The 17940-nt window shown below is 42.6% G+C and overlaps 1 protein-coding gene and 1 long non-coding RNA gene across 6 annotated transcripts in view; one reads left to right on the top strand and one right to left on the bottom strand.

The window, feature by feature from the left end:
• Window positions 1-8819, bottom strand: part of LOC105089206 (uncharacterized) — a 46658-nt gene extending 37839 nt beyond the window's left edge. The window contains exon 1 of the long non-coding RNA XR_004141231.2: window positions 8268-8819. This is a non-coding gene — a long non-coding RNA (uncharacterized LOC105089206). The remainder of the gene's footprint in view (window positions 1-8267) is intronic.
• Window positions 8820-8899: 80 nt separating this feature from the next.
• SLITRK5 (SLIT and NTRK like family member 5) lies at window positions 8900-17195 on the top strand. 5 transcript variants are annotated; one of them, XM_010980222.3, is made up of 2 exons: window positions 8900-9663; window positions 12782-17195. In XM_010980222.3, exon 2 carries the CDS (start codon window positions 12790-12792, stop codon window positions 15670-15672), a length of 2883 nt encoding a protein of 960 aa, XP_010978524.3. In that variant the 5' UTR covers window positions 8900-9663; window positions 12782-12789; the 3' UTR covers window positions 15673-17195. The 5 variants fall into 5 exon arrangements, with proteins under 5 accessions (XP_010978524.3, XP_031322050.2, XP_031322049.2 ...); XM_031466190.2 differs by lacking the exon at window positions 8900-9663 and adding an exon at window positions 10017-10187; XM_031466189.2 differs by lacking the exon at window positions 8900-9663 and adding an exon at window positions 10017-10240.
• Window positions 17196-17940: the final 745 nt, after the last annotated feature.

Below are 17940 nucleotides of genomic sequence, written 5' to 3'. Positions count from 1 at the left end.
TTGACTCAGAGTTTCTGGAAGAACTCCAAGATGCATTCTCGAGCACTGCTGCAGGCCCTCTGAGTGCATGTTAGGAGAAGGTGGTCGGGAACATCGTGAATTGCTAAAGTGGATGGATACTTTTACTGTTTTTCCACACTTACTTACTTCAGCATGGTTATATAGGGACAAAATGATAGTCAGTGATGATTCTAATATTTATAAATGCTCATTATTTGGAGATTCATGATTATGGGAAATAATCCCATGTATAATTTTATTGACATTGAGGAAATGCTGACATACCCAAACACTCAAATATTTTCTTAGAGTTTTTTGGAGGTTCCCATGTTGCATAAATGAGGAAATTAAGCTATTTGACAAAGATGATCGGTAAGGTTAAGGTAACATGTTTAAAAATGATAAAATATGTATTATTTTATTTGTAGCTATTTGTAGTGGATATTAGTCATTTGAGATTAATATTTTCATGAACTAAAGTGATGTATCAATTATTAAAATTAATTTAATCATGAGATTATCTCATTGTATGTATCATTTTGCAAAATTTTAGAAAATATGGGGCATGCCAATTTACAATTTTAAATTATTTCTATAACAGTTTCATATCACAAAGGGCTGTGGGGTTTTATTCCTAAACTTCCGAATGAAAGTATTGGTATGAATCCTCCTCAAACGAATCATTTTAGTATTTTACTATTTATTGATTTTCTTAGGAGGTATATAATGCTTGCTTTGACTCCTGGTTTATTAAATATAAAATAAAGATTAGTCAAAAATTCAGAAATAGGGAAAAGTATCATTAGAGACATTTTCTACTTCAGGAAAAATTATACTACATGTATTCAAAACACAGTATTATTTTATGAACCTTATATATTTAAGTTACTGTGACAATAATTTCTGGTCGTTAATAATGTCTAATATTTTTAAGGTATATCAATGTAAGGATGGTTTGTTTATAAATATATTTCACAACCATTTAAGATACATTTTATTATTATAATATTTTAAAGAGTAGTATTATGTGTTGGTAATTTGGAATGTATTTCTATTGTTGATTTAGAATATCTTTGACATCCTAGAAATGATGGGTCACTTAGAAAGTATCTTTATTGAAGCTAATTACTAAGTATTGATATACATTATTTTCACTTTTCCTTAAACTGAGGTAAAAGTTCATAAGTGTGCATTTGAATTGGGGTAGTTAAGTCAAAAAAATGGATACTGAGAGTCCTTGTAATTCATAATGTGGTCTGGATGTCCTGTGTGCTGTCCGTCTGAAATGGGATATCACCAACTACCTTGAAACTCAGTTTCCTCATCTGTAAGGAAAAATAACAACTCATGAAGTTGCTGTAACAATTACGTGGAAGAATAAGACAATCTACATAAAATAGCTACTACATAGTAAGGAGTATATGTATGTTGTATGTATATATACAATTTATTTACCTTTGGTTTTAAATTATAAATGATGTATAAATTGTCTGTTGATGCCTGGCCAATAAATCACATTGCAAATTGAAAGATCTAGTCAAATAGATTCCTATTCTTTGGGACAAATCAATTTAGGCCTCCCTTTCTCTATATATTAAATTACCTCTAAATGGTACCACATCAATATTATAATGAAATGCTTTTAAATATAAAAGTAGCTAGAAATAAATTCATCAGAATCTTCATACAGGTAAGTGGCAGTGCAGTCATTGATCAAAGTCTGCCTGCATAACTGTCACTACTCATGTATCAATTAAGGCTGCAGATTGATTGTACAATGAAGTGTGCATCTTATACTGGTGATTCAAATCCAGATTGGTTTTTTTGTTCATTGAGATATGTAACAATCAATTCAAATCCAGCATACATTGAAATATGTCATATGACAATAACTATGAGTCTAGTGTCACTATAAAAGCTTCAGTAGATTGATGGAATGTTTTTGATCACGGGATAAAAAAGGCATCATGTTAGATTAAACTAAAACTGAGCTGCCACAGATCTGTTTTTCACAGAAGGTACACCATCCACAAGTGAGCATTCATAGCCAATATTTATTTAAATGAAGATAACTTTACATTTTAGGATAAAGTGAATAAAGTCTACAATTTAAGAGTAATAATTGTAAGTTATTTTTCTTCCCCAGAGATTACATTTTAATACTTATCATTTGATTAACCAATGTGATAGTCTTATGGTCCATTGAAAAGAAAGCACAGTATATTCTTTGTATATAAAATATGTGATCTACCCAGAGAGGTGTCTTCATAAATGCACGTGCCCGAATGATGCAAAGCCAGAGTCAAGAGTGGGGTTGAGATCTCTGAGAGCCACTCTCAGGAGGCTTCCTACTGACTTAGGACTTCAGCTCTTCGGCACTTAACGCTCCTTTTGAAGCTATATTGATTTTTCCCAAAGTGGAAATATAAGTCAATTTTATTACTAATATTTTAGATTGATTAAAGACAAAACTTAAAACTCAAGAATTATAATAATTGGAACTGGTTACCAAGCTATTACATCTTTGTTTCAAATGTATGATTTTATTTAAACTGAGATTCATTCAGATCTGCATGGAGATTAGAGGCCATGTTTGCATTCAATAAATTCATTAATTGCTACTTCCTATCCAAACTCTGCCCACTCTAATTGTACAAAACACCACTAAACTTCAAAATAGAGCTTTTGTACTCATAGAGATGGAATGCAAGAGTTCAAGTGCAGTTTTATTTCTGACTGACAGACTTCTCTGCACAAAAAGCCTATTCTAGAAAACTCCTGAACCAAAATACCCATTCAGGACTTTCTTTTCCAGTTTTACTAACATCCACTGTGTGATCTGGAGAAAAGCACTTTAAGAGAGTACTTCATCATGCATAAAGAGGCACTTCTCTTCTAATAAAATTCTATTGACATAAAATAATCTACCTTTCCTTCTTTATAGGAGTGTAATAAGGATGTAATAAGGAATTCTGAAATGCCTGTAAAATGCCTTGAAATCTTTAAAAGAATGGTAAAGGCCCTCAACTTACTACAGTTTGATAGAATTGAACAGAGACCCTCAACAGGATGAAAACCAGGCCCCTTGCCAAATATGTATCATAATTGTCATTATTTATTGAGGGTGTCATAATCACCATCATTAGTTATGAGTGCAGCTGTTCACACTGACTGAATTTCCAAGTTATCCCAGAAATTGCACAGGAAATACCGTCTCAGTCTTCTAGGGATTTATATTCTAAAACTGCACTGTTCCATATGGTAGCCACCTGCCACATGTGGCTATTTAAATTTAAATAAATTAAAGTTTTTTAAATTAAATTGTATTTCCTGTATTACCAGCCACATTTCAATGACTCGGTAGTCCTATGTAGCTATTAAACAAAACAGGTGACAGAAAAATCATAACAGGAAGTTCTATTAGAGAACACTCTGGTAGAGCCTTGACAAATATATGCTACAAGAAATATTATTCAAGCATACAATTAATGCAATAGTATTTTTATATATTTTATTCTATTTATTTTGTCTAGAGAATGCTAATCAGGAAGTCAAAATATCTCTGAAATTACCAACCATCCTAATAGGAATCAACTAATTATTTTATATCAAACATAATAGGGTTTAACATAATATAAGTACTAAAAAATATTTGTTGAATGAATAAATTCATAAATAAGTAAGTATTTCTTGTGTATACAAAGAATTTTTGAGCTCATTTTTTTCACTGTTAAGGGGGTAACAAACATGATAAAATTCTGTTCTCAATAAGGAATAATAATCTAGTTCAGAGAAAAAGAAAACTTTAAGCCATGACTAGAACACTGTACTAGATCAAGTGCTAGACGATGCAAGAGAATGTTTAGATAATCAAGTTTTCATTGTTGGTTAGATTTTTTTTTTTTGATGAAGAAGAGATTAACAGTGAATTCTCTAAAAGAATAATTCAAAGAAAAGTGACAAGCCCATTAGTTGAAAGAGTTTTGGAGTTGGGTGAAAAAGCAGATTTATTTTGAAGGTATAAAAGGATTATGGGAGTCTCCTGTTGAATGAAGGATTCCAGCTGATAAAAGTTGAATAAAGTATGGTTAATTTAGACATTCCCATACAAGCAGTGGTCCCTCTTAAAATTTTGTGAGGAAACTGTGTTTTAGTATGATTGTTTTTCTTTGAAAAACCAGAAAGGATACCAAAAATATAGGCATAACATAATGCTTGTTTGAGCTCGTTTCCTAGAAATGACTAGAGATAGTCGACAACCAAGAACTGATGAATTCCAAGAGAAAAACCATAGCTCCACTAGAAAGATGCGTAAGAAAGCTTACCTGGCTGTATAATGAAACTGCCTCTTTTCCACTGGAATGTGCACATTTCAGTGTGAGTATAAGCCAGGTAACAGAAGGCTTTGTTCTAACAGGGCCTGATATTAGTTTGTATATTTAAAGTATTCACAATTATACACTCACTCGTCATCCTGCAAATAGCAATAAAGGTCTTCTGCTGACAATTTCAAGTATAATCACTTGTCTTCTCTAGAGAACCATTTTGATCTTTCCCTTCACCCATCAGAGTATTAAATAAAGTCAGTGTTGCCAGTACACAGCATTGTTCTGTATAGTGAAGATAATGGAAGCTAACTTCTATTAATTGCAACTCCACTAATTAATATTGGGAGCTAGAATGGAATGTCACATATAAAAGCTATGAAGAAAAACCATTTTAACTAATTAACTTACACTCACATATTTAGAAAGATATTCTGGGCCTCCACTGATAGCAATATGTCACAAAAAATAAAATAGTTTTGAGAACTACAGGACAGGAATTCATTTGGCATAATCATCTTCAATTCATCATCACCTCTCGTATCATTCTTCCAAATATTATCCTTATTTCTCAAGTATATCTTTTTCATTTTTAATTTTTTATTGGAAGTGTGCATGTAAATTGAAATGAACCAATAGTAAAAAATAGCATGTATGGTGAAAAATAAATCTCCATTCTGCTCAATATTTCTCAGTCTTCCAAGAGACAAGCACTATTGCTAGATTTGTGTATATTTCCAGGAAATTTCTCTTTTGTCTTTCTCTCTCTCTCTTACTTTCAACAAGGTACATAGATGATCCCACAACACCATTAATAATGACAGAACTGGATTCCTATATACAGTGTTATTACAGGAAGAAAGATCTCCCAAAGTGTAGATGATGTGTACAACTTTTCATTTAGTCAGACATGCAGGCTATTCTTAAGTCATTTACCAGCACAAGCATCTGTTACACTGAATATCTTCTAACACATTGCTTTGCACACTTTATTGTGGTACACCTAACACCTACTTTCTGAATATATGATTGTTTAAAAGATATATCCATTTTAAATCTTGGTAGGTATTTCCAGGTGGTCTTCCGCAGAGAGTGTTTCAATACCTAATTCTGGCAAAAGAATATAAGAAAGTATTTATAAGGAACTATATGAGGCAAGGAAGAAAATTGTCTATTCTATGCACATCTTTCTTTTATGCTTCTGAGAGCATATTTCTTAGACTGTACATAACTGAGTCTGTAAGTGAATAAATAATCTTGGTGAAATTGGTCAATTTAGCTGGCCATTTCAAATTTGACAAATATCACTGCATAATACATTTAATTGTAATTCTAAATGTATCAGACTGATCAGAAACAAATGCTATACAGTTATTCAGTTTATCAGTTGCACAGAGAAACATTCATAAATGATGACTCATGTTTTCACCTCCAAGAGAAGCTTTTTCCCTTTCGGGCATATGGAGTATAATGTAATTTCAATTTCAAAGACATTAAAAATATAATTTAAATCTGAAAATTGTTTCCATTTATTAAGTAGGGTTGTATAGTTTTCAGAGCTATTACTATCACAAAAGTAATCTATTCAAACTAATTTGAGAGGGGTCTGGAATCTAGATTAGAAGTCTGTAATCCTAACTCACCAGTTTGGCTAACAACTGCAACAAAAGTACAAGGTCTACTGGCTTTAGATTTCAATGGTGTTGCTTAGTATTTATAAAATCTCACAATTATTACCAAAGAATGTCCTTGTTTATAATCTCTGTTAGACTGCTTCATGAGGGGCTCTAATTTCTGACTAAGCATTTTAACATTCTGAAGAAACCACGCAGTGATACACAAATGTAGTATGATGAGGTATTTTAAGAAGTGCTTGTAATATAAGAAATCCTCCAAAGTCCATAGCACTGAAACAATAATTCCAGGTAATGATAAATAGGAATTCACAAAAATATATGGTCAATTTTGAGTGACAAGTCCGCTAATTGCATATACAGCATGTAACTTAATATGCTGTATATGCATATAATTTAATATGCAGGTATCAAATTATGTCCACAATTTGCACTCATTATTGACAAAAATATTACTACATATGAAATGCATTTATCATGATATCAGATCAGGAGCTAATTATAATAGACATAAATATATTCACAAACATTTGGACAAAGCTTCTCAGCTTTTCACATCCATCCCAATCAAATAATGTTTAATTTAGTGTTAATGACCTTAATTTGGGAGAGATGTCTTTGATCAATCACTTCATTTCCTAGTTCCTAAGTGTGTTTATGTAATCATGTGTGTGCAGTTGAGTATTGTGTGGTAGCATGGATACATATCATATGACTGTATATTGTAGACTATAGACTAAAACATAGATACATTTGTTCCTGTGGATAAAAATCTTGCTAAAATTTGATCAGTTACATGATTCATTTATTTCTTTTCTAGGGAATAGTCAACATTCAAAACAAATAGGGGTCTACACACTAATAAATGAGGCTTTTATTTATTTTTATGATGCCTTCCTTCCCTGGTTCTTCTGTTCTTGTCTCTTCATGTCACAGTATTTTCTCAAAATTTGCTTTCCTGCAGAGCAGCTCATAGAGACACCTAGTGGTAAAGGGTAATGGTGGCATCTCAGGCCAGCTTTAATACTGAGTTAATGGCAGAAAGTTATTTATTTACATGAACCACAAGAGGTGAACTAGAATATTTTTAGTGTCAGTGTTTCTACAATATTACAACCCAAATTAACTACAAGCATGTTTAATACTTCTTAGCTCTACAAAATGTACTTTACTTAGGATAATAAATATTTAAAGTAAAAGTAACACAAAACCACAAATTAAATTAAAATTTGATATTAAATGCAATTGTGAAGATTTAGGGATAAAAGAATGAACTAAACTATGTATGTTTCAGCTATTTTGAGTAGTCCAATAATTAGCTAAGCCATTTTATCCCTTTTGAGAACGTCCACAGAAGGAAATCAACACTGAAAAAAAAATCTCTGTGATAAAACTTAAGACTTATATTCCAAAAGGTTCTAACTGTAATTAACGCATAATTTTAAAATTCTAACACTTTTAACACTGTATTTTGAAAATAAAAAAGCAATATTATACTTTAAAAAATTAATTTTCTAAAATGTTTCTATTGTGTTAGAAGATAATGACTAAATAAAAAAAAAAAGCCACAAGCTTTTCTGGGGAGAAGTTGAAGTTGTCTATTTATATAATGTACCTGTAGCAAGTGGCTATCATTCCTAGGCCAAATGTTTCTAAATTTATCAGGAAGTTCCACTATGAGATTTTATTTTTAATTATCTGGTATTACAAATTGCTTCTTTCCTCCCACTCTTTTACTTACCCGAAATTTAAGCAAAATAAACAAAACTGTTTCCAAACTAAGAATGAATGGCTTTACTTAAAAAAAAAAAAAAACCTTGCAGAATAGATGCAGGAGAAATTTCAAGAAATGTTGCAAAACCTCAGATTGCAATCAATATTCACCACCTCTAGAAAACTCTAATTCAACATAGAGGCTGTGGGAAATATGTTAGTGGCTACATATATATAAGAATTTAATCTTAATTTTAAATTTAATCAAGATATTATAACCACAATATTACCCCAACTGTTAACAAGGACACAATGTCAGTTATGTGTAAGACGGTTCCGAAAGATACTACATAATTAATTCCAAAATCAGATGGATACAATATATTTAAGTGGTAAAACTAGCCAGTTACCAAAGGAACAGGCACATGTGCACTCAGCCTGCGTTGGGCCACTTATTAGGACCAACTTTTTTTCTATACCCGGAGTGGGCTGCAGCGCCAACAGTACAAACCTTGGAAATACTCCTTATGCATGTGAAGACCCTCTTTTGGGGAAGGAGGTGTCTGGTTTCATGGAAAGAGCCAGGAGTACTTACTGTAGAGATGACGCTAGTAGAGTTTAGCAGATGACTCTTCAAGAAACTTGCTTTCTATCGATACTGCATTTATTTAGGGATTTCCAGCTTTTTAGTACACACCAAATACATTCACAATCTCTCTGAAAGTCGTTCGCATTCCCTTGTATCTCCCGGACATACTTATAAAACGTAATTCTTACAAAAAAAAAAAAAGCGCCCTTGTTTGTAGCTAGGATGAACCACTCCCTCTTCCAGGGTCCTTTACATTAAGTACAAGAGACAGCAGCACGGGCTGTGTTAGTCTAAATGGGAGGTGGAAGGCAGGCGATGAGCGCAGAGCTGGAATCATCTGTCCCTGACCACCAACAAGCCTGACACTGTCGGGGTTATTTCCACTCCTCCCTTTTTCAATCCGAGGATTGCACAGTCCCACGCTCCTGTTACGCACATGGTCCAAGACTCCACTGTCTCCCACGAATGTGACATCCAAGGGGGGCTCCGGTTGCGCCGCCCGAGCCCAGGGACGCCTTCGCCCTCGGCTGCCATCTATCGGCCACGGAGCGCCCGCCTCGCCCCGGGCCCATCATGTCTGCTGCAGCTTGGCTCGCACCAGTGGCGCGACAATAACAAGTGCACTGGACGGGGCCCTGCGCCCGCGCCGGAGCAGATGTCTCAGAGACCCCTGCGATGCTTACCGCGCTGCCACCTCCTCAGCGCCTGGGAGGGAAGATGCGACTTTCTCTGAGTTTTTTAGAGAGGCCAGGCTGCCGGGACACGCCACAGGCGTAGAACAACGCTGTTCCTGTCCCCCGGGTCCCCCAAAGATGTCGGAGATAGAGAATCCCAAATAATGACGATTGTGTGCCTCATCTGGGGAAGGAATAGAAGAAAAACCCCTGCAAAACAAGGAGCGATGAAACGGCCAAGAGGATGTGGGAGCCTTACAAATACTAATTAGGGGCCGCGGCGGCGGCGGCGGCGGCGGCAGCGACGGCGGCAGCGGCGGCAGGCTCAGCACGGGGACAACCGCGGCGGGAACCCAGCCGGGTGGTCGCAGTTGCGCGGGGGGCGGAGGACGGCGCAGGAGCCGCAGCCGCAGCCGCAGCCGCCGCCGGAGCAGCCGAGGGGCCGGTGCCACCTTCGCTCGCCCCTACACTACCATGTACAGTGTGCGCTGCAAGAAGAAGACGGGCGATGCATGCACACCCCCGCGCCCCGCTCCCTCTGGCTCGTCCCCCGGCGTGCGCCACTGACCAGGGGGGAATGTGGTGAAGACGGCGAGGAGAGCCGAGGGGGGAGGGGAGGGCCGGCCGGCGCGAACCCAGGCCGGAGGGTGCGAGGAGCCGGAGGCGGCTGGAGGGGGCGGCGGCCGATGCTGGCTTGGAGAAAGTTGCCCCCTATGCAGATGGCAAGTGTAAGTACCCGCCTGGGGGTACGGCGAAGAATGCCGGGGACCCAGCGATCCCGCAGTGGGGCGGGTGGGAGCGACTGTGCGAATGAGCATTGAGTATGAGCGGGTGCGAGCGCTCGGCAGGGCTGACCGTCACGTTGGCTGGAACGGCGGGGCCAGGCAGCCTGCTTCGCGGCCCCCTCCTCCGGTCCCGCGCCTCCCCCTCCCCAACAGCTCCCTCCCCGCCCCGCCCGGCTCCTGCTCCCGGCCCCTACCGAGAGGAGCCTCAACCGCCGGTCCTCCGCCGCCCCCTCCCCCTCCCTTCCCAGCCCGCCGCTCGCGATCGCCCGCCCCCCCCCCCCCCGCTGCCCGCTCCGACTACCGCGGAGGGAGCCGAGGAGAGCCGTTTGGGGAGCCCCGGAACCCGCGGTCGCCTCCGCGGCGGCGGCCCGGGGCTGGCGGCGTCCGGGCGCCTCTTCTCTCCAGCCTCTCGGATCTCAGTGCCCGCTCTGCCTGGGCTTCCGAACCCCAGAGCACACCCCAAAGAGGTATTTTTTGTAAGGGTGGCTATGATGAGTGGGCCCTGGAGATGTGAGACGGGGTAAGTCGGCCGTTTTACTTTGCAAAAGAGGCTCCAGTGTGTGTGTCTGTGTGTGTGGCGGCCGGGTGGCTTTCTTTCCCTCTCCGCCCTCCCCTTCTTCCTCCCCTTTCCTTTCCTTCGCTTTGGGGCGGGGTGGGGGAGGGGAGCCTCGCGTCCTGGAACTCCGGGTGCTTCTGCCTGGGCCGCTGTGGGAGAAGCTGTGCCCGGAGCCGCGGGTCCGGCCTGGGTGCCGGGCACCAGCCCGCCGGCCCTACGCTGCTTAATGCAGGGATGTTCACGGCGACGATCCAGGGTTTAAATTCTTTGGGGGGAAACAAATACAGCTTCCCCGCCTCCGCCTTCCAAAAAAAAAAAAAAAATCTGAGAATCCGAGAATGTGCAGCGTACCCACTAATTTACATCGGAGGTGCGCTTCCCAGTCAGAATGTCAGCCTTCTCCGGCTCATTCAACTTTATTTTCTCAAATTTTCGGGCTCCTTTGATGTCAAGGAGGAGGGGAAAGGGAGTGGGGTGAGTGGAAGCTCTTCGACTCTTCGACCCTGGCTAGCCAGAACTGAATTAAAGTTGCAAACGCTTGAGTTTAATATTGGCTGGACACATTTTGCGAAGGGCTGTCAGAGGGTGGGAGGTGAATGGGGGCGGGGAAGCACCGGGAGGGAGGGGGAGGGGACCCAACCCCCGCCAAATGGATGTACAGATTTGATCCAGCGGAGAACGGAAATTTCAAGGTAAATGTTTTGCTTTCATAGAAGGTGCTTTTGCCGCTTTTAAGCGGGGAGGTGTTTGCCGCTGCGTTGGGAGGTCGGGGATACTTGCGAGGTTTATACACTGTGGTTCCCGTTCGTCTCGGCACGTCTGGGTGGCCACACGTGAATGATTCGCAGGCACACTTGCACACGTGCGTGCGAATGCAGGGGCTCTTAATAACGCGGGCTGGAGTCGGCTCGGGGATCAAGATCGAGGTCTCCACGCTTGAACCCGTGACTCAGAAACGTCTTGGCTCTAGTTTTGGGTTGCGATTCGACATCAGACTTTGGTGTTGGTGAGGCAGAGGCAAGGTTGACCAGAGAAAAGGCATTGGTTCCCGGAGCCCAGCATTTCTACCAAGTGTTCCCTCCCCCCGTTCCTCCAACCAACGCAACACGCACTCACACACACACACACACACACACACACACACACACTCGCTCCATTTATGTCCTTTCCTTTATGAGTGCTGCTGTCGACTCGAAGTAGGAAGTAAAAGGAAGCCTTTAAGGGGACAAAAGAAAGCCAGAAAGAAAGGGGAGGGAGTCAGATAGATTCTTCAGGGAGATGAAATTCGAATATTAAAGCACTGACCTATGTCACTTGCTGTTCCCCCTTCCTCGCTTCTACATTGCCTCTTAATCATTCCAAGTGCCCTTCCTCAGGGAGGGGCGGGGAGGAAGAGGAGAGGGAGTAAAGCATTGATAATTAAATGTACTAAGCAACTCCAAAGATGGGGATGCTGGCGAGGTAGTTCAGCCCAAATCTTACTAATTCAGTAGGCTGAGTCTTGCATACTGTGGCAAATTGACGTGGAGCCCGAGCTAAGGGAGGTTTTGGTGCTGGTCCTCGGTTTTACTTTAGCTGATTCCCGGTAAGCGAGAGGAACGTCCTCTTTAAACTCCAGGTATCAGGAGATGTTCCGGGATTGCGGATGCCTTCGCAGAGTTCTTTGTAATCCACCGTGCAGAACTATTTCAGTGGCTTAAAGATGCGGTTTGGTAGCGTCGCTGACATGATCAATGAGGAGAAGTGGACGCAAGGCGCTCTCAGGGAAGCGCTGCTAAGTGGCACCGTGCATGCAATTAGGACGCTGATGTGCTTAATAGCCCGATAGCGAAGTCCACCATCAAAGCGAACGCGCTCTCCTTTTTCTCCACACTCAAAGCTCCTGAAGACAATTGGTGACTTAAGAGCTTCTTCTGGGTCCTTTTAATGCATAATCTCGCACTCTTTTTGCCTCTGAAAAGTATTCTTTAGGTTCCCACTCTGGCATTTCGAGCGATGGTTTTAAAATAGCCCAAGTATTGTGGCTTCTGGCTTCTCTGTGAAAATGGGAGACCTTCACGGTGAACTGTTAACTGAAGAGGTTCTGAAAGAAAGGCAGAGGACCTGGGTATAGGTGAGGTGGGGAACCTTGTAAAATGGTGCTTCTTTTCTCTTAAATTAGAACCATGAAACTGAAGTGACAGCCATTTTATGTATATTTATGGATTGGTTTTGAAAGGGGGGGGAGCAGGGAAGAACACTAAAATGAGACTAACCTGCCCTTATAAAGAGCAGTATGTTCCTGTTGGCATTAGGAAATGAAATCAACCTTTAAATCAAAATGAATATCATATTTTAATAAAGTCTGGAGAATGTCGATGTACCACTGGGGGTGGGGGTGTCATTCATATCCCCTCCTTCGGGATTTCAGACAAATAGCAGTAGGGAAGAGAGAGACTTTCTGATTGATCCTTTAAATTTTTTTGTCATATTCTGTTGTTTCCCTTTTTCCTCTCTTCCTTGCAGGAGATAAAATGCACACTTGCTGCCCCCCAGTAACTTTGGAACAGGACCTTCACAGAAAAATGCAGAGCTGGATGCTGCAGACTCTAGCGTTTGCTCTAACATCTCTCGTCCTCTCATGTGCAGAAACCATCGATTATTATGGGGAAATCTGTGACAATGCATGTCCTTGTGAGGAAAAGGACGGCATTTTAACTGTGAGCTGTGAAAACCGGGGGATTATCAGCCTCTCTGAAATTAGCCCTCCCCGTTTCCCAATCTACCACCTCTTGTTGTCTGGAAATCTTTTGAACCGTCTCTATCCCAATGAGTTTGTCAATTATACTGGGGCTTCAATTTTGCATCTGGGTAGCAATGTGATCCAGGACATTGAGACCGGGGCTTTCCACGGGTTGCGGGGTTTAAGGAGATTGCATCTGAACAATAATAAGCTGGAACTTCTGCGAGATGATACCTTCCTTGGCTTAGAGAGCCTGGAGTACCTACAGGTCGATTACAATTACATCAGTGTCATTGAACCCAATGCTTTTGGGAAACTGCATTTGTTGCAGGTGCTCATCCTCAATGACAATCTCTTGTCCAGTTTACCCAACAACCTTTTCCGTTTTGTGCCCTTAACTCACCTGGACCTGCGGGGGAACCGGCTGAAACTTCTGCCCTATGTGGGGCTGTTGCAGCACATGGATAAAGTTGTGGAGTTACAGCTGGAGGAAAACCCCTGGAATTGCTCCTGTGAGCTGATCTCTCTGAAGGATTGGTTAGACAGCATCTCCTACTCAGCCCTGGTGGGGGATGTGGTTTGTGAGACCCCTTTCCGCTTACACGGCCGGGACTTGGACGAGGTGTCCAAGCAGGAACTTTGCCCAAGGAAACTTATTTCAGACTATGAGATGAGGCCTCAGACGCCTTTGAGCACCACGGGGTATTTACATACCACCCCGGCCTCCGTGAATTCCGTGGCCACTTCTTCCTCTGCTGTTTACAAACCCCCCTTGAAGGCCCCCAAAGGGACCCGCCAACCTAACAAGCCCAGGGTGCGCCCCACCTCTCGGCAGCCCTCCAAGGACCTGGGCTACGGCAACTATGGCCCCAGCATCGCCTACCAGACCAAATCTCCGGTGCCTTTGGAGTGTCCCACCGCGTGCACTTGCAACCTGCAAATCTCTGATCTGGGCCTCAACGTCAACTGCCAGGAGCGCAAAATCGAGAGCATCGCAGAGCTGCAGCCCAAGCCCTACAACCCCAAGAAGATGTATCTGACGGAGAACTACATTGCCCTGGTGCGCAGGAGTGACTTCCTGGAGGCCACCGGGCTGGACCTCTTGCACCTGGGCAACAACCGCATCTCCATGATCCAGGACCGCGCCTTCGGGGATCTCACCAACCTGAGGCGCCTCTACCTAAACGGCAACAGGATCGAGAGGCTGAGCCCGGAGCTGTTCTACGGCCTGCAGAGCTTGCAGTATCTCTTCCTCCAGTACAACCTCATACGCGAGATTCAGCCCGGGACTTTCGATCCAGTCCCAAACCTCCAGCTGCTATTCCTGAACAACAACCTCCTGCAGGCCATGCCCTCTGGCGTCTTCTCAGGCCTGACCCTCCTCAGACTAAACCTGAGGAGTAACCACTTCACCTCCTTGCCGGTGAGTGGAGTTCTGGACCAGCTGAAGTCACTCATCCAAATCGACCTGCACGACAACCCTTGGGATTGTACCTGCGACGTGGTGGGCATGAAGCTGTGGGTCGAGCAGCTCAAAGTGGGTGTCTTGGTGGACGAAGTCATCTGCAAGGCGCCCAAGAAGTTCGCTGAGACGGATATGCGCTCCATTAAGTCGGAGCTGCTGTGCCCAGACTACTCGGACGTGGTGGTTTCCACGCCCACACCCTCCTCCATCCAGGTCCCGGTGAGGACCAGCGCCGTGACCCCCGCGGTGCGGCTGAACAGCACCGGGGCCCCGGCGGGCCTGGGCGCGGGCGGAGGAGCGTCGTCGGTGCCCCTGTCCGTGCTGATCCTCAGCCTGCTGCTGGTCTTCATCATGTCGGTCTTCGTGGCCGCCGGGCTCTTCGTGCTAGTCATGAAGCGCAGGAAGAAGAACCAGAGCGACCACACCAGCACCAACAATTCCGACGTGAGCTCCTTCAACATGCAGTACAGCGTATACGGCGGCGGCGGGGGGGCGGGAGGCCACCCGCACGCGCACGTGCACCACCGCGGGCCTGCGCTGCCCAAGGTGAAGACGCCCGCCGGCCACGTGTACGAGTACATCCCCCATCCACTGGGCCACATGTGCAAAAACCCTATCTACCGCTCCCGGGAGGGCAACTCCGTGGAGGATTACAAAGACCTGCACGAGCTCAAGGTCACTTATAGTAGCAACCACCACCTGCAGCAGCAGCCGCCGCCGCCGCCGCCGCAGCCGCCGCAGCCGCCCCAGCAGCAGCCCCCGCCGCAGCTGCAGCTGCAGCCGGGGGAGGAGGAGAGGCGGGAAAGCCACCACTTGCGGAGCCCCGCCTATAGCGTCAGCACTATCGAGCCCCGGGAGGACCTGCTGTCGCCGGTGCAGGACGCCGACCGCTTTTACAGAGGCATTTTAGAACCAGACAAACACTGCTCCACCACCCCCGCCGGCAACAGCCTCCCGGAATATCCCAAGTTCCCGTGCAGCCCTGCTGCTTATACTTTCTCCCCCAACTATGACCTGAGACGCCCCCATCAGTATTTGCACCCGGGGGCAGGGGACAGCAGGCTGCGGGAACCGGTGCTCTACAGCCCCCCCAGTGCTGTCTTTGTAGAACCCAACCGGAACGAATATCTGGAGTTAAAAGCAAAACTAAACGTTGAGCCGGACTACCTCGAAGTGCTGGAAAAACAGACCACTTTTAGCCAGTTCTAAAAGCAAAGAAACTCCCTTGGAGCTTTTGCATTGAAAACAAACAAGCAAGCAGACACACACGGTGAACACATTTCATTAATTGTGTTGTTTCAAAGTTTAGGGTGAAGTGCCTTGGCACGAGATTCTCAGCTTCGGCGGAAGATACTGAAAGGGTGTGCAATTTCCTTTTCATATACCCGTGGGGAAACATTTGTGTAAACTGGGCACATCACTTTCTCTTCTTGAGTGTGGGGGAGTCGAGGAGAAGGGCTTTATGGAGGGCAATTCGCTGCGCGGGTGACTTGTTTAAAGGTCGCAGTCATTTTCGTAGTGGTTGGAAGTGCTAAGAATGGTGGTAGATAGCAGCGCATAGATTCTACTCTTCCACTTTTACTGCCTTTCCCCCTCCCCTTCTCCCCCTTCGAGCCATGGGTGGGTCTAAATGGCTTTTGTGGAGAGATTAGCACACCCCAACTTTAATAGAAAGTTTGCCCGCCACCCGCCTTCCTCCCTCCCTTTTTCTCCCTCCCTCTCCTTTCCCCGCTCCCTCTCCTTCCTCTATTTCCTTTCTCTGCCTCCCTGCCTCCCTGCCTCCTTCTCCTCTCATTTCTTTCCTTTCTTTTTAAAGGATGTGTTTGTATGCATTCTGGACATTTGAATTAAAAAAAAAAAAGTATTGTGATCTTGAAAAGGATCACCATAGATGTGGACAAATCATTAAAATTACAGAGCTATATGATCCATAATTGATTAGCCAAAATAACTTATTGATGAAATATACAAATATTTTATTGTAGCACCTATTTTTATATGCACATTTAGCATTTCTCTTTCCTTCACTATTTAGCCTATGATTTTCACAGAGGTGTCACACTATATCAGGAGCTGCATTTCCAAAACTGAAGTGATATCAGGAAGGCATTTTTAAATCATTAAAAATATGGTGAACTTAATGGCAAAATCTTAAAAGTCAATGCAACCCACCCAATTGAATCTGTAATTTAAAAAAAAAAAACTGTGCCCCAATGTATAAAAGAAAAATATTTAGGGCAATTAATTGGGCCATTTGAGTGAGAATCGTGTGCAAGTTTCTGGTTTTATTAGAGAAGATTTAAAAGTATTTTTATTAGTCAACCAAAATGATGCATTGATTTGACTACTATTGTAGCCAATTTTTGATTGTTTAACCAAACCCAGTTGCATTTGTACAGATCCACGTATACTGGCACCTCAGAAGACCAAATGATGGACTGTACAAATCTCTATACAATGTCTTTATTCCTCTGGGCAGCAAGCAATGATGACAGCCACAAACAGGATCTCTGTAAGATGGGGCTACTGTTGTTACAGTCTCATATGTATCCCAGCACATGTAATTTTTTAAATAGTTTCTGAATAAACACTTGATAACTATGTCAAATAAGAGGGATTGAAGTAATGATTGTGTGAGGTGCAAAAGAAATAGCTATGTGTGATTGACTAAATCGCCGTTATTAACAATTTAAGACATAGTAGCTAACTTTTATTCTTAAAAGAAAAAAATGTTCCCCTAATTATCAGATTTTAAAAATATATATAATTACACATTTGTTGGTTCAGGGAAGTATGTTTCTCTACATATGTCATTTAATGTGTTAATGAATTTCAATTGTACATTTCTTTTCCTTACTGAAGTGTTCATCTAACATGTGGAGCATGGTAAGTAACATATTACATATTGATTTTTCTCTCTATAGTATGTGTTTTGTCATGCCAATATTATTTATTCGGTCTAGAATTTAACTTGTGTAAAACACCTTCAACAATTATGATGGGTACTTTATCTCAAGTTGATCTATATCTTACATGTTCAAAATGTTGGTGTGTACAAGCTGTCCTGAGTATCTCTGAGTAAGGTTTGGCAGTGAATGAGATTAGTACTTAAGGGTAGGAAACATGTAAATTAATCTGAAACTTAAAGAGCCTTGTGCTTCATTGGTGTTGGTGGATCTCCCCAAATCTCACTGGAATGTGTACAAAATCAAGGGCTGTTCATGAAGTTTATGTTTAAGGAACACTTTCCATGGCATTCTGCCACAAAGAGGCAGCATTCACCCATGAGTAAATTGACAGTAACTACTTGAAAATAGATTGAAAAGGTGGTAACAGATTCCCTAAGGAATTAAAAATAAATAGTAATGCTACATTGGCCAAGTGAAGTAAACTGTCCCCATTCCGTGCAACATTTTCCCTTCCAATTTTTTTTTTTCAAAGAGGAAAGGAATAAACTTAATGCTATGCTATTACCAT

This window comes from Camelus dromedarius, chromosome 13 (assembly GCF_036321535.1).
Source record: "Camelus dromedarius isolate mCamDro1 chromosome 13, mCamDro1.pat, whole genome shotgun sequence".
NCBI classification, from domain to species: domain Eukaryota; kingdom Metazoa; phylum Chordata; class Mammalia; order Artiodactyla; family Camelidae; genus Camelus; species Camelus dromedarius.
The sequence above is the reverse complement of the archived record's forward strand: the minus strand, read 5'-3'. Positions and strand labels throughout refer to the sequence as shown.